The sequence below is a fragment of the Eptesicus fuscus genome, chromosome 5 (assembly GCF_027574615.1).
Source record: "Eptesicus fuscus isolate TK198812 chromosome 5, DD_ASM_mEF_20220401, whole genome shotgun sequence".
NCBI classification, from domain to species: domain Eukaryota; kingdom Metazoa; phylum Chordata; class Mammalia; order Chiroptera; family Vespertilionidae; genus Eptesicus; species Eptesicus fuscus.
The window spans coordinates 47,036,127-47,060,897 of NC_072477.1; the positions used below are offsets into that span (position 1 = coordinate 47,036,127).

At 41.3% G+C, this 24,771-nt stretch overlaps 1 protein-coding gene across 2 annotated transcripts in view; it reads right to left on the reverse strand.

Moving 5' to 3' along the window:
• The window catches only part of RAB8B (RAB8B, member RAS oncogene family), a 63,419-nt gene extending 38,960 nt beyond the window's left edge, over positions 1 to 24,459 (reverse strand). For both annotated transcript variants that reach the window (XM_054716173.1, XM_008139150.3), the window contains exon 1: positions 24,257 to 24,459. In XM_054716173.1, coding sequence (XP_054572148.1) covers positions 24,257 to 24,380 — 124 coding nt within the window. In that variant the 5' untranslated portion in view covers positions 24,381 to 24,459. The remainder of the gene's footprint in view (positions 1 to 24,256) is intronic.
• Between the last annotated feature and the right edge of the window lie 312 nt (positions 24,460 to 24,771).

Sequence of the window (24,771 nt, forward strand, 5' to 3'; positions counted from 1 at the left end):
GTACTAAGCATATATAAAATAGATGTCTTTTAGAATGGTGAAAAGACAACATGGAATTGAATGAAAGGTTCTGTTACCATTGTCTCAAATCTAATCCTTAAAATCATATGTTAATTTAGATGGGCTAAAGAGACTGGGTGATTTTTAAAAATCCACACACAATGAAATAAATGCCACTTCTGTAATTATATTAGGAGGACCGATATAAGTGCTACCACAAGGGGAGGAAAAAAGAAGTGGGTATTTAATGTTGGTTAGAGAGTTTTACTTTCTTCAGAAACCATAATTTTCTTAAAATTTTGGCAATGATCACAAAACCTCATGTTGCAAATGTCTCCACTGTGTGGGAACTTCTACCATTGCTCCCAACAACTAGAATGGCTTCCAGGGTCCACTTAGAGAGAAAAAGCAGAAAACCAAAAAAGGAGAGAGACAATACGCTCATTATGCCCAAAGACCCTAGTAACACCACAGTAAGTCAAACCAGCAGCAATACCTCCATCAACAAGGGCTTGACAATTAAAAGGCCCAGTTTTCTTTCATGGAAAAAGGGATTTGTCCAATTAAGTACAACCTCTATAGAATTGGTTCAAAAATTGTGTTTTTTAAGTTTTCAGCAATAAATCCAGCCACAGCAGTAGCTTTCTAGCTTTTTGACCCACATTTAAGAAATGTTTTTTTATATCACAGCACATTACATATATATACATACTTAAATAACTGAAACAAAAGTTTCAAAAAATAGCACTTGACCCTTACTGCCTGTTACTCTTGTACATGCGATTCTCTTATCTATTTTCTTCAGTTTTGGTCTGTTCCCTTCTCCTCCATTAAAAAAAAAAAAAAAAAAAGTTGGTCTGCACACCCTAAATTGACTTCATTACCCAAGGGTTGCAACCCACACTGAAAAACATTGGCCTAAAGAACATTCTGGAAGTCAACCAAAGGTTACATGCTATTTATTCCTTTTTTTTTCTTTTTCTTTTTTAGAGAGAGAAACATTGATTGGTTGCCTCCTATATGCACCCTGACCAGGGATCAAACACACAAACTTCTGGTGTAGGGGACGATGCTCCAACTAACTGAGCCTCCTGCCCAGGGTTCTTCCTTTTTAAAAAAAATAATCAATTGCTGAGAATGAAAGGCCACTCTAGCTTCACTTTTAAAATATATAAAAATATTTTTATTGATTTCAGAGAGGGAGAGACAGTAAGAAACATCAATGATGAGAGAGAATCATTGATTGGCTGCCTCCTGCATGTACTCTATACGTATTCCATATAAATAGTTTTTATTTCTTAAAAAACAACAACACCACTATATGTCATTTTTTAGTTAGGAGGAAAAAAAATAGAAACGTGAACACTGAAAAGCAGAAACTCCCATCTGAAGGGTTACATAAGAGAAGAGAAATGAACTGCTGCTGAAATTGGAGGCAGGCGATCCGCCCTAGCCTCGTCCATTGTCAGAGGCACAGCTTTGTAAAAACTGTTCAAAACCGAGCACACCCATTTCCAAGGAACTCAACACCCTGCAGAACTCTTTTTAAAACTAAAAGTAAGCTCTTGAATAACTGCATTAGACAACCCTTTACCTCCCACACTGTAGTATCTGGAAAGGAATGACCAATTTGAATTTTTAAGCACTGGAAATTTCTATATTTTACAAAGTTGGTGGAGAGAAGGAAGGCATTTTTGCTTGATCTTGAGGGCAGATATGACATATGGAATAAATAGAAAATGTACAAAGCTATTTGGAAAACAGAATTTACCCATTTTAAGTTTCCATACTCATAAACAAAAGCAGTTGGAAAGAACTCATGTAAAAATTCCCCTTAACCAGAGAAAATTTGTTTTTTTTCTTTTGTTTATTTGGAGGACCATGATTTACTAAGCACCAATTCACTGATAGAAGTCATATTATGATTGCTCCCCTAATCTAACCTCTGCCTCCCTTGCCACATCCCAAGTCCACACATATCCACCTGTTTTTGGCAAAACAGTGCCCAGAAGACATTTATTCTCATCAGATTTTATTTGAAGATATAATTATCTAGGATAACTTAGTTACAATTTCAGAGAGAGGGAGAGAGAGAAGAGAGAGAGAGAGAGAGAGAGAGAGAGAGAGAGAGAGAGAAACATCAATGAGAGAGAATCATTGATCGGCTGCCTCCTGTACGCCCCACACTGGGGATTGAACCCGCAACCGGGCATGTGCCCTTGACTGGAATTGAACCAGGGACCCCCTCAGTCTGCAGGCTGACTTTCTATCCACTGAGCCAAACCAGCTAGGGCTAGTCAAAATCTTTTGATTCCAAAGAGGAGGAGGGGAAGAAAAAGAAGGAAGGGAGGGGGAGAGGGAGGGGAGGAAAGGAGGACAGGGAAGACTTAGACACTAAAACATGCCTTAGTTTCTGCCAAAGTCTTATAAAAACCTACATAAACCTCATAGCTAACTATTGAAAGTGTCATGTGCTTTTAATTATATTCTGGAAATGTGCAAGCAAGCAAGGCAAAATTGTATCATGATTCTCATTTACATTTATCATTCCCTCACTATAGGAATATATAATCACATGCAGACATCTGTGGGTGATTACATATGAAGGTGGGCCTTTCAAGATCAGTTTGTGTTCTAGCATCTTTCTCTTCATACCCTAATCGAGAGGCAGTTCACTACAACTGCTTTAGTGAACAGGGCAACGTGCGGGGAAATCCAGAGGCTCTCTCTCCAACATGTATGATAATTTTAAATAGTGTCTCTGATTCCCCCATCTTCCTCTGACAGTAAAGTTCAAAGGACATCTCCTTTCCCCTATTTGTTTATAAGAATCACTTTGTACTTGACAACACTTTTCTTGGTAAGGATTCTCTATTTTTTCCAGAGTTAAAAGGGATGCCAAATTGCCACTACAATACCTTGACTCTTCTGATCCTCAATCAGAATTTCCCCTCCCCTAGTTGAAAGTGACATTTTCTAGTACAAAAATTTCCAAACAAAATGGGGTTAGACTAGAATAAACATGAGTCATAGCTGAACATGAGCTGAAACAGAAAACGTGCCGGTAAAATCCCTCCCTTAAAAACCTTATCTCACAACCCCGGATGTTTAAAAATGATAAACACAGTGACCTATGCAACAACAACCTGGATGCCAGCTGCTGTGTGTCTTTGCTATGAGCTAGTCCGGCACGCTCTGCTTGTTGTGCACCAAGGGTGCTTCTACACCCACTCCACCAACTCAGAAGGCGGGACCACAGTGCGCTGTGCGAGGAAGACAGGGCTTGGAATGATGCTGAATAACCAACTAGGGGCGTTCTGCCTTCGGATCTGAGCTATATGAGGTGCATTGGTCAGTAAGGATGTGGCAATACTAAGAAAACTGTGGTGGTTGGCAAAAAGAAAAAAAAAAATCCGCCAAAACCATAACTGGATTTAACTGGAGATTAATTTTGAGCTCTACCACACTCATTTTTACTTTTAACAAGGTATGTTTAAAGGAAGTATTTGCTCAATATAGTGCGAAGAAGCTTTATAAAGAAAACTTCAAGCCAAGGCTCCCTCTAAAGTCTTCCACATTCTTTTCTGCTCAAATGGTCATCATAGTTAAGGTATAATAGGGTTAAACAAGGCTATCAACGAGAGACACAGTGAGTGCACACGGCCTGGAATGGAGCACAGTTATTCTATCCCACTAAGTGAGACCATAATCTCCCAACCTCCCAACACGTAAAGGGGCAAGAATTCACTCAATTTGGCTGCAGCTTCGGGAACATCTGTGAGACATTGCTGCATAATCTCAGTAATTTCTATACTTCTGATCTACAATGGATATTCTACTATTTATTCCCCTGTCAAAAACGAAAAGTTAGGTCAGAGAAGCCAAAAGAGATTTTAATGCAAATACTTAAGCCAATGAAAGCAATGTTACCATTCACTTTTATTTGGGCTTTTGCAGATAAGACACATGTCTCAAACAAACCTCAGAATCCTCCCCCAAACTCTTTTCCTGCTTTAATCTTCAGATATTGCAAAGGCTCCAATGGGTCATTGCATAGTGGTATCTTTTGACGAAACAACTTTCCTTAGGTTGAGTTAAGGCCCGGTTCTCCAAAGCTAATTAAAACCACACCACATAGTAAGTATTGTTAGCATGCTGCTAGAAAATGCCTGTATATAATGTTAAGCTTTCATTCTCTTCAAGAGACAATTCAATTTCTCATTTTTTATTTAAATACCAGTCACTAATAACACAAAACTAGCCTACAACTTAGAAAAGGGCCAAGACTGGTCACTGCCCACAGCTGCAATTGCCACACTGCCATTACTACTCCCCACGCTCCCCACCCCCTTTTCAGTAGAAAAGACAAGACAGAAGAGGTAGTGGCACACTCTTCCTTCTCCATTCAGAGTCTTCATGGCAGAAGCCCTGCCCTGCTCCCCAAGTCCAACATGATTTCAGTGCTTCAGTGGAAGAAGTTGAAAATGGCTTCACCACAAAAGGTCAGATTCCCAAAAGTAGAGGTAATTTTGCACTGAACAGGGGTTTATACTAGGAGGCCTAGCTGTCGTGCTACCATCTCCCTTCCGGGTTTTCTTCTGCACAATTCAAACTCAGGAACAAAAGATTTTGGAGGAGAGGGGATAACTAGACAAAGCAGCAATAAAAAAACACAATTTTTTTAAAAGAATGAAAGTGGCAGGTCTGTGTATAGCTCAAAGATGGCTTTCTCATAGACCCAAAGAAAGCCTTATTATCAAGGTTCACAGGGTGCCTACAGCTCAAGAGAAGGCCAAAGACAAAGAAGTTGTAGCCTATCACCTGGGGAAAGAGTTTCAGGACCTCCTCTGTCAAAATGAAATCACTTCAACAAAGGTTTCACAGGAGAATCGCAAATGAAAAAGGTAATTTCTCAATTTAACCACCTCAACCACAGCTGGCCTTAATCCAATATCTAGAGTTGCAATCCAAGATTATTTTATCTTTAAAAGATAAATGGGCAACCATTCTTAATATGTTTGAGTAAACAATGGTAAGTCTAATTTCAGAATTGTGAAAAAGATTTCTAAGCAAGTACCTTTAAAGGACTCTTTCCCCCAAAGATGAGAACTTTATTTAATCAAATTATTCCATCAGTATCACTCTGGAATTCAGTTCAATGACAATTTTTTTTGAGCACCAAATAGGTTCCAATTACAGTGTTTGGCAATGCACAGAACACAAAAGATAAAATAAACCTTGTCCTAAAGAAAGGTATCATGGAGTAGGTAGGGTAGCGGGGGAGGGAAGAAGACAGTTCCACTTTTTCACAGGAAGAACATGGGAAATGCCATGCGAAAGTCCAAAGTCCTGCAGGGTTCAAAATGCCACTGAGGAAAAAGAAAGCATCTTCTGACAGGAAGGGGGCAAGGAGAAGACTCTGACCTGGCATCGTAAGAAAGTAACATCTGGGGAACATCAGGGAGGAGAGGCAGGATGCCAACAGGCAAATATGAGGTGTGATCATGGAACCATTATTCTGGGTAGTGCAGTGATCCTTAGACTTTTAAATTTTGTGAATTAGCAAAATTTCCAGAAACAAACAAACAAAAAGTGGTTGTGATGAGGAGAATAAAAGGATTTAAAAGAAGGAATATACTAGGCTAGGAATTGTGTATTCCATAAATTTACTAGGGAGAAAACTAGGCTAGAAATACCCTCTGAGAAAAAAATAGCAAGAATTCTATGGCAATTTCTTAAATTTTGCAAATGATAGTGAAATAAATAATGACCATCTATTAACACCATCACTTTATAAGAAACATTTTAATTCCAAAAAAATGTCAGAAGCATATCATCACAGAAAAGTAAAAATGGCATTTCTTCTCATGAAAGGGCAGCTAGTAACCTTACACTGGTCAGGCAAAACCTTGGCCCAGCACCTGTTTAGGAGGCCCTGAGTTAGAGTCTAGGACTCCTGTAAGGAGCAGAAGGAAATACAGCTGAAGTCGCATGGTAGGGAGTTTGGAATGGTAGACTGAGGAAGATATATTCAATTAGGCAAAGTGAAAAACAAGACTTTTAAGGGGAGAGGTAAGGAATGACTATGATATATAATCAGAGCTATGCTCTACAACTAATTTGATCAACGTATATAGACTGGAATGAGGGAGAGTGAGAGGGGTGCTGCCCAAGTGAGTCTGGACATGCTCAGGCCACCAAGGAGGATACTGCAAAGATTAGGGGAGAGGAGTTGAGGTGGTAGAAGAATGGAAAGGACTTGGCAACAAATTATATGTAGGATTTAAGGAGGAAAAAAAGAGTCAAAAATGACTTCCAGGTTCTGAACCTAGGTAAATAAAATTATATATATATATATATCAGTAGTGTTAACAGATATATGAAAATTCACAAAAGGGTACTAGATAAGGGTAGGAAATGAATTAATTTTGGGAAGGGCTGGAATATAATGAGACAAAGTTGGAGAGTCATATGTGGGAGGCTTGCAGAGGATCAAGCTTGCTTCCTTTGTCACCTGGGGGCTTCTGAACCACTGTCCTAGGTGCTAGGGATACAATGGGGACCAGATCTGGTACCTGCACTCATGGAGTTGCAATTTGGCAGAAGACACAGACACTAAAGCAGCAAATCACACAGATTGGTGTGATCACAAATTGTATTAAAGTGTCTAATGTCTGAAAGAGAAAAGAAGAAAAAATAGAGAACAGATACTTGGAAAACGACTTTAATTAAAAGACAAAATGAGACTACTAGGGGAAACAGAAGGTACAGTTAGAAGAGTCGGAAGTAAATCAGAGCAGACAATTCTGATGGGGGAATGGAAGCTGGTGGGGGAATGAGTTTCAAAGAGCAAGTAACAAATAGTTACAAATGCTGCAGAGAGGAGAGGGGGGGTGGGCGGTGAGTAGGGAGGAAAGGCCACTGGCCTGTGCAGTGAAGACAGGATGGCCTGGGCAATGTTGAAGCAGGCAGCACAGAACTTTAAGGGGTTGATGAGTAATGAGATAGCAGAAAAGTGCAGGTGACAAGACTTGTCTTTCAAGAAATTAAACTACAAAGAAAAGGTGATGGGGAGATGAGTGACTTGAGGAAGCAGCGAATTTAAGGGACCTGCTTATTTGAATGGGGACAATTTCAATCAGGATTGAAAGAATAGAAGGGCCAGCAGAGAAAGAGAAGACAGAAGATGGAAGATAGGAGGGGGACGACTGCCAGAGCTGGGTCCCGGGACAGTGGGAAGGTATCACATTAAGAACATCAACCAACAAAACACAAAAAGACAAAAAAAAAAAAAAAGAACATCAACCAACAGGTCAGCACTGGCTCCTTGGGGAGAAGGTGAAAATACCCAGAAATAAGAGATAGTAAGAAAGGTGAGGAAGCTCTTGTTAAGAGGCTGTGTGGTCTTTTCTGGAAAATAGATGCAGAGGAGAATCATTTGCTGCGATTTGAGTGAGACCTGAACAGCTGGACTTGAGGAGAGTACCAATAGCTGTCAAGTGTACAACAAACTATTACTGAGGGCCTCCCATGCCCCAGAAATTTTTATTATAAATACTCTGGGTAAAAGAGAAACAGTTTGATTTTATCGCTCTCACATCTAGAAAAAGACCCTAAGCAATAACAGGTGATAATTACACATCCTTTGAAGCTTATGTACGTGCTAATGGATGAGATATTGCTATTGCAGGAGCTCACAATCCATTCCTCAGAAAATATATGGTGTGATATCAAGACTACATTATAAAATTTCCAAAAGCCTCCTAATATTTAAATTAAAAAAGGGGGTGATAGTAGAAGAATATCATGTAAGGAAAAATATCCTGTAAGTAAATTACATCTAGAAAATTTTTAATTTAGAAAATTAACTTTCATTTGTAATGCTAACAGCAAGACACCCATGAAAAACACAAATGGTGTCAAAACAAGCCAGAGGAAAATCATTTGGGCAAAAAAATGAAAAAGGATCCCAAGTCAAATTTATAGAAAATATCCCTTTATTAACTTTTGGTTGAGAATATGTTTGTATATTTTCAGAAAACAACTCCAAGACCATGTGGATTCCTGCAACAGAGAGGAATTGAAAGGACTGCTCCAGCCATGAAGACAGAAGAGAAACAGTCCAGAGATGGAAGACGCTGACAACGCCTTGCCATACTAGCAGACAGCAGCTGTGCGTTGCTGAAGGATGCCCAGGACCAAACCAGAGAGGGTCGGACCTGCATCACCACCATTTGTCCACCAACCAGAACTGAAATATCATTGCTGACATGTACACATAAGGAACTGTTTGACATTGAAATTGGGACTCAAAAGAACTGTTGGCCCAGAAAGAAACTCACTACAGACTGATTCATTTGCCTCTCAGCATAACCATTATGGTTTGTCTCATTTTCGGTTCTTATAAGTGTATTTCTTATATCACATGATCTCACGCATCTAGGGGAAATAATGAACAACATAAACTGAAGAACAAAAACAGACCCGGAGACAGGGAAGCATCGATCAGACTGTCAAACCTCAGAGGGAAGGTAGGGGAGGGTGGGGGAAAGAGGGAGAGATCAACCAAAGGACCTGTATGCATGCATCTAAGCCTAACCAGTGGTCATGGACAACAGGGGGGTGGGGGTATACGTGAGGAGGGGTTTGGGATGGGAATGGGGGGATGAGGACAATTATGTGATACCATAATCAATAAAGAAATTAAAAAAGAAAATATATGGTGTTAGTTCATTTATCCCACAAACAGATACAGTGTGCCTGAGCATCAGATAAGTGAGCTCTGAGGAAGCAAGTCACGGTCTCTGTTCCCCAGAGGTTCACAACCAATGTGATGCTTCTGTGCTTCCCACCAGTGGGGCACGCTGCATTGCTTGGAGCATTAACTGACCCACCATCACAACCTTTATGCTTCATTAGAAGGCAAGAGTCTGGCCATCTGAACATTTTTAACAACATATTTTCTGGATACAACGTAATTTTAGGGAGTGGACTGGACCAGAGAGTTCCATGGATGATTTTTCAGTGCCATTCAACCTCAAAATGAACTCTCTTAAAACCATTGCAGCTTTTAAATTTATAAACCAAATGTGTCAAATAAAATCTACCTTCCTCACACGGACCTTTAAGGCCCTTCATGATCTCATCCCTGCCACCTCTTATACTATCTTTGTAATATATGGTTTTTTAAAAAATGTTTAAAAACACTTTTAAACTAGTGAAAAGCATCTCAACTCATCTTCCTGGTCCAAACCAAACCCAATTTCAGATTTATGCCTACCATGTACATGTAATCATCATCATCATGTACTACGTACCACAAAAAGGAAAAGTGTTAAAAAGCGGGGGAGGGCATGCTTTATGCTTATACTGATACATTTATTTCCCTAATTCTCTTGATGAGACAGTTTAGTGACTAAAAAGAAAATTAATAGCATGTATCGATATTATAAAAATATGATTAATGACTTTTTGAGATTAAAGTATCATCATCTTGATTATTAGGTAAAGAAAAGCCTATTAACTAACTTTCAAGTTGGGTAATTTACTCCATTAAAACAGGGTCTGGTGTTTCAAGATTTAATGTATTGTTCAAATTCATGTATGCAAACAAACTCATTAAGATTCAGAAGCCTTCCTGCAGAGACTCACTGCACTTAGAATTCAGCGCCCTAACAGAAGACATCCAACTGGAGTATTTTAATGGAAACATTTGTCTTTTCTAGACAGGACATTCTCCACTATTGTTTTTGTTTTCACCCAAAGGAGGAATTAAAAATGCCCTGAGAGTTTGCAGCAGCTGGAAGGCTGCAAAGAGCTTGCTTCTTACATTACACTAACATTCTGCACCGGAGGTCAAGGGCTGCTCTTGGACACCTCCTTATGCCAGGGGAGCCAGCGACAGTCACCTTCACTCTGGGGATGGGTTTAAAGACAAATATTTCTCATTCTAGCTTTGTACAATGCACATGGTCCTGAGCTTTAAGAACTAATTTTCAAAAAAACTGAAGCACATCCCATTATGTGACCAAAATGTGTCTGTTGGTATTTTTTATGAAACTTGTTCTAACAAGTTACCTGGAAATAAATGAAACCCTTCACAATTTATTGAGCCTGTGTGCTAGGCCCTGTCCTAAATGCTTTACTACAGTTCATTAACCCGCTGGGCAACAGTCCTCTGCAGAAGAGGGGGCTGGGACCAAGGAGGTTAAAAGAACTGACATCACCCAGCTGATAAGGAGTAGTGTCACTGTGCACCTTGCAGCACACCACCTCCTTAACGATAACCCATCTTGTGTTTTAAATATTTCTGAGTCACTACGACAGAAAGGCACAGTGGTTAAAAACACAGACTCTGGAACCAAAGCGCCTGGGTACAAACCTGAGTTGGTTCCACCACTTACCAGCTGTGTGACCTTGAAAAGGTATTCAACCATTCTGTGCCTCAATTACCTCATTTGGAAAGTGGAAATAACAACAGAATGCACCTAAGAGGTTGTTGTGAGAATCAAAGGAGTCAATCCATAAAAAAAAATGTTTAATTCATGTAAAATGCCTAGAACTGTACCTGGTATACAGTAAGCAGTTGATAAATGTCAGCTCTTATCATTAAAAGCAAGTTTTTAACAATAAAGTGCCCAGGACTTACCCTCAGTGAACTGGAACTGAGTAATTCACTCACACCCCTTCACACACTCATGCATTTTTTTTTTTTTTGGGGGGGGGGGGGGGTCTCCCATGTGCCAAAGATGTTATACAAAAAATAATTTGTTCATTCTCAAAAGCAAAATGAAACAAAAATCCGGCAAGGGAGTTACTATCCTTCCGTTGTCAATAAGGAAAATTGGTTAATTTGACCAAGGCTCTCAAATAGCAGACTCAGGATTCAAATTTAAGAGTTTCTATCTCAAAAATCCAGGTTCTTTTATCTATACAATGCTATTTTGAGTTATTTCTACTTTTCTATTTCGTCAGGGAGTCACAGGTTATCATTTAGGAGCAGAGTTTTGGAAGAGACTTTTGAGTGAACCTGGCACAACATTCCCTTTTGCTTAGGAAGAAATGGAAGCCTAGGAAGTTTACTATTGTGTGCAAAGTCCTATAACAAATGCCATCGCTGGGGGGGGTACGCCACTATTCTTCCTCTCCCATTTTGGTGGCCTGCCTCTAGGAGGGCCTCAGCCTTGCTCCTAATTTTTTCGGGGCTCAGAGAAACCAACGACCACTGTACACATCAAGAATGCAACAGCTGAAGAAGCTCCTACCATTAGCAACAGCATGGATGGACCTGGAGAGCATCATGCTAAGCGAAATCAGCCAGTTAGAGAAAGTTAAGTATCACATGATCTCACTCATTTATGGAATATAACAAACAATATAAACTGATGAACAAAAATAGAGCCAGAGGAAAAAAAATATTTTAGAATGTAATAGAAGTAATCCTGTTATTTGCAGATTTTTAATATTTCCTACAACTTTTGTAATATTATACTATGTTAGTACAGTATTGGTAATATTATTATATTTAAAATATTTTTTCTTGAAATATGAATGTTTATTGCATGTAATATTATCATATTTAAAATTGTCTTTCTTGAAATATTAATGTTTATTGCATGTAAATGGCTAATTATTTTGTTAAAAAATAAAATTATATAGATTTCTAAAAAAAAAAAAAGAATGCAACAGCTAAGTGAGGACCCAGGGGCTCTCCTCTGCGACAAGTTCATGAATTTTAGCAGATGGACTTATATCAAATTCAGCTGCTTGGGCCTTTCTGCTTTCTGGCTTACTGCACCATTCTGGAGACCCAGGGTTATCAAATGGATGTTAGTCTAGCCCAGTGGTCGACAAACTCATTAGTCAACAGAGCAGCAAACTGCGGCTCGCAAGCCGCGGTTTGCCGACCTCTGGACTATAATGCACTGTGAGGAAAATTCTGCCAACCACGGTTTCCCAAACAAAACCCAGAGCAGAGACAATTTCACCCTGGAAAAAAGGAAAGGACAGGCTGACATGAGGTTTAAGCCTAATTTGCCAAAGGAAAAAGGCTCACAATTATAGTCGCTGTTCCTAGTGATGTTACAGTCTAAGGCCAACAGCATACAAGCTTAACAAGCCAACGGCCCCATGTGGAGAGGCAGTGCTGAGATTTCAGATATAATTAGTTTCCTTTACGCAAAAGAGTTGGATTCATAATTAAATGCTGTTGCCCCCTGCCCACATTTTGCTGTGCATATATTTGATTGCTTCCTAGGGGACTGTGTTAGAGGTCAGGAGACAACCCAAAACCACAAGTCCACTGACCTCCTAGGGCTGACAGGCAATGTGATGCACGTTTGCAATAGTTGTTCCTGGGGCCTGCCTAGGAAGAGGCTGATTTCATCTTTCCACTCAACACACTTCTCAAGAGTTCACTGGTCAGTTTACACCGTTCTCACAGACCACTGGAAGTGGCCGCTACCACAGGCTAAGTGCCAGTGCACTAAGTGCCACGGAAAACGCCTGAGCCCTTCTGAGAGGGGCAGGTTGTTGGCGACAGACTGTGGTCCAGAACTGAAGTGTGAGGCTTGAGTCATGGCTCCTCTACCTATTTCCTTGATCAAATTAATGACCCTCTCAGAACCGCAGCTTCCTTGTCTAGAACATGGAGATACTAATCTCTGTCCATGGACAGGATTGTTGAGAGGTTTACACCGTGAAGTACTTTGTGAACAGTGAAGGTCCCAGTGAAGGGGAGGGGCCGCTGAGATAGTCTGCTCATCTCCTAACTGGTCTCTGGGTGTAAATCCCTGGTGACTGCGCTCTCAGGATACAAGTCCAGACCCTGAACAGGTTTCAAATCCCTCCACAGTCTGCGCTCTACTGTCCTTCCACCTTACCCCTTGTTACATACCCTCCTTCACTGGAGGCTGTAGCCAAGCACGATTTCTCCGAATTCTTCCCGAGGCTGGACTGGCCGGCCCATTTACCCAACTGGTTCCTTCGGGTTCTGATTTTAGATTAGGTGTCATTTCTTCCTAGAAGTTTTCCTCTATCTCTTCTCTCCGCTTTCATAACATTTTCTATTTATCCACTTGTGGCCCGTTTCATCATGTATTAAAACTGCCTTGATACTTGTTACTCTTTCCCCTCTCAAAGACTAAATAATGTTGCTCATTGAATGAGTGAAGTTAGTGACCTACTGGACAAATCACTGAAGCTCCCTCCCCAGCCTCTGCTTTTTACCAATTAAAACAACAAAGGCCAAAAAAGAAAACTTAAAAAAAAAAAAAAAAAAAGGCCATGAGAGGATTAAAGACTTGGCCAAAGCAAATGGTTACTCAAAGGCGGAGATGTACTTGGACCTTAGATCTCCTAGTTCAATCTCTGACTCTTCTCCCACAAAATGTTGACTATGTCCAGACTTGATGCAATATCATCAATGTCTTTTCATAGCAAGAGAACTGAAGGCAGATGAGGAATGAGAGAAAAGAGACTAGTATTCAGAAAACCAATGCTCAAGGCCAGGCCCTGTGTGACCTCAGGCACACAGTTCTCTGAACCTCAGGCCCCTCATCTGTCAAATGGAAATTTAGCATCAGCATACCTAAGCAGCAAAAGGCTTCCTATTATTTTAGATTATTTTTCATCTATTTCACCATATTGTATATGAAGAAAATAAGATAATTTGAAAATACTTTATATATCTCCTTTGACGTAATATGTTCCCAACTTTCAAGTCCTTATTTTTCTGATGACATTTAGCTTTATTATTGAAATTAGGCATTTTTAAAGGACAGGATTCTAAAACATTAAGCGGTTTCTTTAGTACCGAGACAGGATAGTAAGAAGCTAGGAAAATTCCTTGACCAAGTGGAATGGGGAAACTGAGACAGACAGCTGAACAAACTGGCAGAGCAGTTTACAGCCAGATGAAGGTCACCTCCCTAGAGATAACATCTAGGCCTCAGTTGTATTTCAGCTCCAGGCCAGAAAAGCAGCAAAACCAGGTGGGCAAGGCCAGGATCAGCTGCAGTGACTAATGACCCCCTGCCCTGATTGCTCTTTACTGACCCTGAAAGAGCACACCTGGAAAACTGATGAATACGCTACTGAAACTCTCCCTTGAGACCGCCCCTACAGTCCCTGCCTGCAAGAGACAGATAAAAACCCTCAAAACAAAGGACCCTTGACCCGCTCTCCCTCTGGGAAGCACGTCTGTGGCTTTCCTTGCTCTCTCTGCTTCCCCGACTTCGTCCCCCACAGGCACGCATCTCCTAAACTCTCAGGGAACCCACAAAACTTGCAACCAGGGGAGCAATGGGCTGTGGCAGCTTGTCCCAGCTAACCCCCTGACCTTGTCCCCAAGGCCCCCTTTCTCTGACTTCCCAGAGAGCTAAGGCAGCCGAGCCTAAGCTCTCCTGTTGCTTCTATGCTAGGCCCTTCTTTGTTTCACGTTCCCCAGCTTTAATCAACATACCCTCATAGGCACCGGGACTTGTGTTGTGAAATCTTTTCTGCACGAAGTCAAGAGCCCTCACACTACAGACTGGCCCTAGGCAGACCCACTCAGGGCCAAGACCCCCTGTCCAGTAACAGAACTACAAATAGTTTAACTGACAAGATCAACACAGGCTGGGCTTGAATGAACTAATGCTACCACAGTGCTTCTTCCTTCTGTCTTCATGTCATCAAAATACTTATGTCCACTTGCAAAAAGAACCCTTGCCCACAATCATTAACTGAAAAATGAAAAGTACAACTCCCCCCCTCCCCCGCCCCCTTTTCTTTAGAGAGAGAGGAAGGGAGAGGGAGACAAGGAGAGGCAATCAATCAGTAACCTCCCATACACACCCCGACTGAGGACTGAACTCGCAACCTAGGCAGGTGCCCTGACCAGAATCAAACCAACGACCTTTCGATGCAGGGAATTACACTCAACCAACTGAGCTACACAGGCCCAGGCCACACCCTTTTTTCTTTACAAATACTGCTTGATTTCATAGACTCACAGAATGTTGGGGCCAGAAGAAACTCGGGAGACTATAGAAGCCGGCACTTGCCTGCATGATGAGAAAGCAGGCCTAGTTTAATGTCCTTGGGAGGGGCCTGTGCCGTGACTGCCTGGAAGCATGCACCGCTTGTTTTTCAGAGCGCTATATATTCTATTTTGCAATAATAAAGAGATAATTTGAATTTTAAAATGTGGTAAATCATATAATGATATCACAACATATATTTAAAATTAAAGTCTAAAGGGCCATGATACACACCTCTGATTATATTATGTACGCATGTTTTTAATTTTAATTATAAAGGAATTTTGTGAAAGTGAAAGAAATTAGTTGGATTGTCCCATGAATTTTTCATGCTTCTATAAGAACTGGAAATCTTCAAAACAATAGTAAGTAGGGAAAATGGGAAATGCACTCACTCAAATTATTTTGTTTCTGAATGGCACCCTTATCAGTACGTCACTGTTTGCTACTGGTGGTGACTGAGACAAGTGCCAGTACCAGTTTTTAATCTTCTAGTTCTAAACAATATAAGAGAGCAATACAGTCAGAAATCATTATTAATTCTCAGACTACGTTAGGCACAAGTTTCTAAACACAATAGTTCACTCCAACTGCCAACCAAAGCAAAAGCAAGAGACTGAACAAGTAGACAAAGAAATTAATAGGAGAGGAGAGTAGAATGTTGTTTTCATTATTCTCTTTCCAATCCAATTCCCTCTCCCCAAGTCTCGGTATGGGTGAGGTGTTAATGAAGAGAGTGGAATGAGAAAGTGGTCTGGGTCATTCAAAAAATGGGAGAATTGTTTTCTAAGCCATCTCAAGATTTTATTCAGGGACCTTCAGAAGAAAACAAAGATAAATATTCTTTATTGAAAACCATAAAACAGCTACTCCATCCAAATTCATAAGCAACTAACAAATTACAGTAGGGTTAGTCACTGACATCTCAGAACACAAGCCCTTTTTTGTAATGGATTTTGTGTATTTTGTTGTTAAACAAAAATTTCAACTTCCATGGCTGAAAGTCCTTTTCAATGAAAGCGTTTATTGGGCCATTGCTAGCAAGAAAAAAAGGATCAGGTCTGGGGGTATAAAGTCTAAACCACCACCAGCAGCACCAGGTGGAAAAGACAACATGTTGGCCATCCTGGAGTTGGCCAGCCTTTTCATCCATGAAGTAGGGGAAGAAACATGTAAGTTGTTGTGAAAGAACTTACATTGGCTCTAGATAAAGGGGGTGGGAGAAGGCAAAGCAGGGCTAGTTCTGGGAGAAGTGCTCCTTTGGATTGGTTATGGGCAACAGTCTGAAAAGTTCATGTGTAAACAGATGCGAAGGCACCAGGGTTTGATAGCATCTGGCTATCTTCTCTTTAGATAATAGCCACCTGGAAGTTAATTCAAAGTTCCAACATACACTCAGGAATGTGAGCAGTCTTGTTAGCTGGCCATAGCTATGAACAGCCTAACTGCTCCGTCTTTCTCTCACTCTGTGGCCCACTGTAACTTAATCAAGCGCATCTCAGAATTTTTTTCCTTGTCAGTGTGTATGACATTAGAATATTCTGCAATTCCAGATAAATAAATATTGTATAAGGTCCTAAGAAAAAAAACTCTTAAAATTCAACTTTTAAATAGACCACCTATATTTCATGTTAAAACCTGATTACATATTTTAGAGATTGTTCTATCACTTTATACATCAGGAAAATATCTATGAGTTGTTAAAATAATTATTGCCAAATTCTTTGCCAAAACTGGAAAAATTATAGTGTGATGTGGGGGAAGTCACATCAGGCCAAGCTTTGCCAACAGAAAGCTGTGCAACACTACACACATTGCTTAACTGCTTTGTGGCTGGTTTATATCATGATGAAGAGAGAGTCCAAAGATTTCACAACACAAGTGCTTTGAAATTCTACAATGCTGTCATTCAGTCTATCTCAGTGATGGCAAGCCTATATTTGATGAACATTAAGGACATGCAGAGCTTTAGCATTTTCTCCTGGGAGCAAAGAATTAAAATTCACGTCCAGCAACAGGTGACTTATTAAACTGATGCTGAATGCTACAGGTAGGACTGCAAGCAAATACTTCATCACAGCGAAGAAGCAGGGCTGCTTCGGAATCTGTTTCCAAACTGTTTCTACCACTGTATGTGGCCTCCCAAAGGAAGTCCTGTGTAACTAAGTAACACAAAATAAAACAAAAAGCAGGCTTATTTCTTCTTCTACAGACAATCAGGCATCCACTTCCTTTAAAGTTCTTATTAATTCAAATCAAAATAAGAAAAGTCCAAAAAACACAAATTTTGGGACTTTCCTATGTTCAGTAGGAAAAGGAGAAAAGGACACATCTCCAGACACAATACAGGCAATAATCATTCACCAGTTATATATATATATAAACAACAACAACAAAAAATCTCGGGTGAGGATTAAATACATATTTAATCCTCACCCGAGATTTTTTGTTGTTGTTGTTTTAGAGAGAGGAAGGAAGAGAGAGAGACATCGATGTGAGAGTAACATCAATCAGTTGCCTCCAGTACACACCCTGACTAGGGATCAAACCTACAACCTACGTATGTGCCCTGACCAGGAATCGAACCCACAACCTTTTGGTGTACTGGATGATGCTCCAACAACTGAGCCACCTGGCCAGGGCCACCAGTAATATTTTTAATATTGAAATTTAGACACAATGCATTGAATAGCTATCTACTCACTTTAGAAAATAGACAGCATATGTGTTTGAGATTGCCACCTACTCTCTCCCTCCACTGCCATGGCAGACATCAGGAATCCATGACCGCCCTCAAGCTTGCTAAGCTCAGACAGGACCTCAAGATTCTATACAACACAGCATTCCAGGTGACCCCTAACAACATGTCAATATTGGCATTCATACTAAAGCCTATCTCAGCCCAGCTTTGCATATTCCTCAACGTACTATGCCAAAATATTGAAATGGATCTTCAAAGACAGCCACTTCCTGATAGTTTGGAGATACAGTAAAACCTTAACTTAAACAATAAAATGGTAATGTTTTCCTGTAATAAGAGCAGAGAACATAACTGCAAACATTAGTTTTAGTCCAGACACTATGCTATTCCAGTGAGATATGCAAGTGGTTCTATATAATAAAGGTTTATATTCTTCTTTTTAAAAATAGAATTTGGCTTTATTCAACACAAACACTGAATTCCAATCCACTCACTATCCTGTCACTCAAACGAGTGCTGGGCAGAACACAGACACAAACAGAGCTCCATCTGCTAATTAAAACTGGGCACAAAACTGTTAACAGGCATCTGTTGCATTGTTTGAATCTAATGGGCAGAGACAAAGCTGAAATGGCTCTTCAAAAGCAAACCCAGTGATTTCACTCATTTTCTCTTTGGTATTTATGTTAGTGGGGGGTTGGAAGCATGGTGTTAAACAGCTTATTATAGAGTCTGAAAGATAAGTGAAATATCTTGCATATTTAAAAACATCCCTTTAAAACTGATCATAGAAGGCTATACAACATTTTATACTGGGGTAAATACCATTCTTGTGTAAAGAATTCATAGTAAGCACTTTTAATCTTACCTCAGACATCATCCAATCATCTATAACTATGAAAGAAAATAACTAAAATCCAAGCAATGCTTTACAACTTATTCAGTGCTTTCACAATTCATCCATCCAGTCATTCATCTGTCCAATTGAGTTGTCATTTAATACAGGCATAGGAGATTTAAGAGATGAATAAGACTTGATTCCCGCCCTAGGGAATTCACAGCAACCCTGAAAAATTGGTACTGTATTATTACACTCTATTATAGATGAAAAAACAAAGGCCCGAGAAGGACAACTGATTCACTAAAGGCCAGAAAACTAGGAAAGGCAGATGTCAGGACATAAACCCAGATCTGACTCCAGACCCGTTGCTCTTCTTAACATGCCATGCCATTTGCCTAACACCAAACATGAACAAGTCCTCTTCATTGGCTACTTACATGTCAGAAGATCCACATTATGTTATGTTCCACAATATGATTACTCACAACCTAAATCTACTACCTCATCCCCACTATAATGTTCTTCTCATTCTACTATGAAACACTCTTTCCTACAAAATTCTTCCAAGCAGCAATTCTAACACACGCAAGAGAGCTGGTCCCCAGGACGGCTCAGTGTGCAGGCAGCCAGACCTAAACTAGAACCAGCTTCAGGCCATGCCAGCAGCATCCTGGCCTTCCATTTCTGATTCCACAGTTCTGTTCAGATTCAGTTATCAGATTCAGTTAAAAAACCAACTGCTATTTTTTCCCCTGGTTTGCCTTATCTTCACAGATTAGACTTATTTCCCTCTACAACAATATGCAAACCAATTTCCCTCCAGCTTTTCTCAGTGGATCCAAACAATCTTGGTGCTGTTGCCAAGAGAATCTCCTCCCTGATTTGCTGCCATGCAGAACAGCTGGCCAAGTTCTTTATTAAAGTACACTTATGCTTAAGACATATCAATATCTGTAGCCAGTTTCCCTGCTCTCCTCCTTAATTTTTGGGTGGCTTTTTTTCATTTGCTAGGACACAAACTGAGGAGATGTGTTTAACCCTTTACTACCAAGTATTAAATTCTACTTTTTCTGAAAAAGATAGGAAGTCTACTGACAGCTTTGAAAGAACACATGACATTAAAATAAGGCTTCATGTACAAAATGTTCAATTTGAAGTTGAACGTTCCGTGCATATTTTTGTTTGCAAGGATGAAACGAATGAAAACAACTATGAAAATTAAAATCAACTTGCTCTACATATCTGGATTACGCTCAGCCAAATGTTGATATCATCTTGGCTAAAAATGTAAACATGACAAAGTTTGTTTTTCAGTCAATAAGTCTTGATAAAAGCTTTGAATTGCTACCAACGAAAAACAGTTTTTAATAAAGTTGGGGTCAGCAAATGTTTTATATAAAGAAAGAGTAAATATTTTTAAGCTTTGTGGAACACATATGGTCTCTGTTGCATATTCTTTGTTTTGTTTGATTTTTTTTTTAATAACCCTTTAATACTGTAAAAAACTACTCTGACAGTGGACTGCAAAAAAACAGGCTTCAGGCCACACTGGCCTATGGGCAACAGTTTGTCAACTCCGGATTTTGAGGAAACTAAATCCAAGAAAAAAAAATGCAATGTTACAGAAGAAAACATCTAAAAGTGCTCCGGTGAGAGAAGGCTGCAACAACTGCCAGCATCCCCTTATTAACATGATTGCATTAGCTATGTTGCACGTGGAAGGAATTTTAATGACAGGGTGCCCTTTGATCTCCTAACCTGAAACCACAGAAGGAGCAAAGGGCAGCTCCAGGATGCTGAGCTGTCCCTGTATCCACTCCTGTAGCCCTCTGAACCACTGTATGGGCATTTGCTATTTCCCGGAACAGATCTGGCTAATCAAAGTGGGAACATTTAACTTTCTCCCCATAAAGCGGCAAAATCTAATTTCTTCCTAGAAAAGGTGGTGACAAATTTATGGAGATGGTCATACTGATTAGATATAGCAGCAGCTTGATTGTGAAAAGTGACACAGACTTGGATTTGGAGTGCGCTGGAGGCTCTGTTACAACCAGCTGTGATCTTGACAATGTCAACTTAACCTTAGTTTTCTTATTTATAAAATTGGGGCAGGGGCATAAAGTAGATAATCTCTAAGATTTTTTCTGCTGTCAAACTATGACTATACTAAAATGAAACCACTCAGGAAATACCCTAACCGGAAGAGGAGGGGGGCGGAGAGACAGCAAAGGGAAGAAGCTTAGATTGTCTTGTTAGAGAACAGGATCTGGTTTTCTTTTTCTTCTACCAGCACCTTATTCAGTACAGGTCATTCCAATATGTCAATGTGCCCTCCTTTCAATAATAAAATGCACCCACATCCCAGAGGAAATATAACACATAGCTAACTGTATATCTGTTTCCTGGTTGTCTTAATGTTACATTTTATAGACATTTAATTAAGCATTAATTATGATTATGTAAGAGGTTTGGGAAGCCAATTAAAAAACTTTTTCCAATTCTCAAATATTTGAACTGAAAGCTACCTGTTCCTAGGCACTGGGCCTATAATTTCAAATGGGCAAAACAATCTTACTCAATAGCTGACAAATATTATCTGACTGATATACTGGAAGATTCCAAGTCAGTTGAAAGAAAACGTACCCTCCACCACCCAAAGAGCAAAAAGGAAATGAGGGGAGCCAGGACATCTGAGAGAATAGCAGGACCTTAGAGAAGTAAGGAAAAGTATCTGGGCGACAACTGCTATGAAAATGACTAATTGTCGCCTTCCTCTCATGATGGCAGACGCCTCATGAAAAGTGTCTAAAGATGGCAAGAGGCCCTTTTTAAAACTACTTAAACTTTAACAAACAAAAACTAAGTCTTAAAATGTCCCCTCATTAGAAGAAACAGGCACAAGGTATACATATCTACCAAACCACACACACACAAACCCCAGGCGTTAAGAAATGCGTCTTTCCTGTGACGTAGACCTTATCAAGGTTTGTCAGCAATGCTGTGGCAGACCTTGCCAAAACCCAGTTACAATAACCCAGGAACTTACGCACCTCGGAACTTCAAGAAATAACTATGACTGGGAGGAGATGAACCACCAACTCTCACTTCAACAATTCCTATCACCTGGGAATGGGATAGGGGTGTTGAGGGAGTAGTGGGATTTTGCTACTAGCGATGTGGATACTCCAAACCTATGTTTGTGGAAATTTTTACTACGATGGTATTAACATTCACCTTAGTTTCCTAACTTCATTTCAATTGCAAAGCATTGGGTTTCAGGTATATAAACTCTTCTGTTTGAAGACAGTGTGCTACCACTTCCTGTTGGGGCTCTGGGGTAGGGGGGGCGCGGTAAGTAGAGGCAGGGAAGATTTTCCCCTCCTCCATGTCAACTGAAGACACAGCTCATAGTCTCTTTTTACCACATCCACCCCACAGAAAATACAAAGACTAAGATTATTCATGAGATTCACCCCATTTATCTGTCTACCACCTGTTCCAAACAGTGTCAGGACACTGTTTTTCATGCCTAAATAGCTGCGGCCCTCCATTGAACTGAATTGCAATCATTAAAAAAAAAAAAAAAAAAAAATCTACACAAAAAGAATTCTAATCCTTTAGAATGAAAAGTAATTTTTAAAAGCTACTATTTTAAAAGGAAGTAGTCACCCTTATAGGAAATGTGGGACAAAAATTAAGGCAAAAAAAGGGAAAACTAATAAAACTATTATAAACAAGCAAAGGTCATCCAAGGAGCTTAACAGAAAAAGCATCCGAGAGACTCACTCACTTTCAAAGCAGGGGGCTGCTTCTGGGAGGGTCAAGCACAGAATGGACACAAGACGACCCACTCAACTTGTCAGCAACTGCCCTTTACCAACTAGACTGCAGCCTGCGTTCCGCAACGTGAAAAGGTCACTCCAGGTCTTGAAATTAGTACCAGCATCAAAATTAACGCCCTTTAGTTGCTGTAACAGCTCCAACCAAATCTCTCAGAAATATACTTGAGACATGACATTTTAAAATCTGCTTCCTCAGAAAAGAAAAAGTCCCACTCAAGACTGACTGCCAAGAACTTGCAACTCAAACTTCCCTAAGCCCAGACATCATAACACCCGGGAGGTTTCAGACCACTCAATTCCTATGAAAGAGGCCAGAACAAACCAGCCAACCATACAGCTTTGCCTGGCACTTGATTTGAAGAGCGCTCTCTACCCAGTTATGCTTTTAAAAAAATAATAAATTATGCTTAAAATATACAAATAATCAAATAATACTACCATAGCACTAGCCCCCAGTAATCCCAGAAATTCATGGTAAAATGTGCTGTAAGAATTCATTTGAAAGACGCTTAAGTGAGCTATACTCTTAGAAGCCACAAGCATCACCCAGACAACCAAAGTTAAGATCCTTCAGGCACTTAATTAACTGCAGCTATTTAACAAGGAAAAGGGTGTTAAGGTCACTTGGGATAGGCAGCTTAAAACCAGCTTTGATTTGCTCTTCGGTGCATTGTAAGTTAGAGAACTTGTCACCTGAACACACAGTCTTCCAAGTACAAAAGTTGGAAGGACAGCTCCCAGGTCAGAAAAAAACTGAATCAACTGAAAATAACCGGGGGTATGTTGCTTGTTGTGACTCAGAGCAAAATATACAGGGGCCCAGGCAGACTCCGCAGCTGAGAAGTTATTAAACATCCAAGCCCAAGAATGTAAAAATTGAGAAGTGTTGCTTTTCAGGAGATGGTAAGGAAAGGACTCCTATTTTCCTGACCACACCGTTCCCCAAAGTCACCGATTCTCTTAATGCCCGTTAACACTCGCAGGACCATTTGATGCTCTGTAGACACCATCCTATCATTAGTCACTTTTTCTCTTTTGCCTGCACTTGATCCAGAGGAAGTGAGGACAGAAAATGGTAACAGTGCTCCCAGTTCCTGAAGAAAGTCCTGCTTTCCATTCCCTCCCCCGCCCCACCTCCTCTGTCTTCGCAGCTCAACCTCTCTACTGAGTGCCCAGCCTCCTTTCCCCTTTTTCCTCTTTCACCGGCTTTCCGCCACGTACCCCCACTCTGTCCTCTGGTCCCCTGAACCCTGCTCCTACCTACAGTGTCCTTCTGCCCCCGCCAGGACATCTCCGCCCAGACCCCGGTGCCCCGTCCCTCCCTCCTGACCACTCACTCCCCTGAATTCCCTCCCGAGGCTGGACTCGCACCATTCTTGCCCCGCGTCTTTCTGTTCCTCTACTTCGCGTCCCTCCCGTTCCCCCAACCCTTCATTTCCCCTTCACATTTCCTTCCGCTTTCCTGTCTTTTAATCCATTTCACACCCACTATCCCTTTCTCTCTCTCTCCGTGAGATTTCTTGTGTTCCACACACACACACTTTGTCCCCCTAAGACCCTTCCCAGTCACCCCCCAGCCCTCTCCTTTCCCCCAACACCCTGAGTCCTTGTTCCATTGGTTCCCCTTTCCCTTTCTTTGCCCCCAAGTTTCCCCTTCACCTCCCAGCCTCACATCTCCGCCCGCCCCTTTCCTCTCTCCGTCACCCTCTCCCACTGCCCTCGCCGTCCCGCCGTCCCCGGGGTCCTCTCCCTGGGGCCCCCAAGCCCTCCCCCCCTCCCCTCTCCAGGCCCCCTCGCCCTCGCCCCCAATTTCTCACTCCCCGGCCCTGGCAGCGAGCGGCCCCTCCCTCACCGATGGTGGAGATGAAGGTGGTGTTAAAGGCGTCCTCCGAAAAGCGGAAAAGGAGGCAGGTCTTGCCCACCCCCGAGTCGCCGATCAGCAGCAGCTTGAACAGATAATCGTACGTCTTCGCCATCTTCTCCCTCCGGCCGTCTGACCCGGGAGCGAGAGCAGCAGCGGAGCGAGGCGGAGAGGGGGCCGCGGCGAGGGGGCGTGCCCGCCCAGCCGCCGCTCGCCCCGCCCCTCGCCCCGCCCCTTCCCTGGGAGAAGGCCTGCGCGCCCCGCCCCGCGTGGCCAATCCGCGGGGGCTTTGTCATCACCGCCCCGAAACCCAGGGCTTCATGGGACTTGTAGTTCCTTCGAGGAGCTTCGGGCGTGCCTGGCGTGTCTGGCGCTGGCTGTGCGGACTGCCCCACAGGATAAAAGAAGGTCCGCTCCGGGAGGGGCGACCAGGTGGACTAGGCGTTTCCATCCAAGTTAGGAAGGGAGGCTCAGTTTCCGCACTCTGCGTATCGCGCCTGTGGATT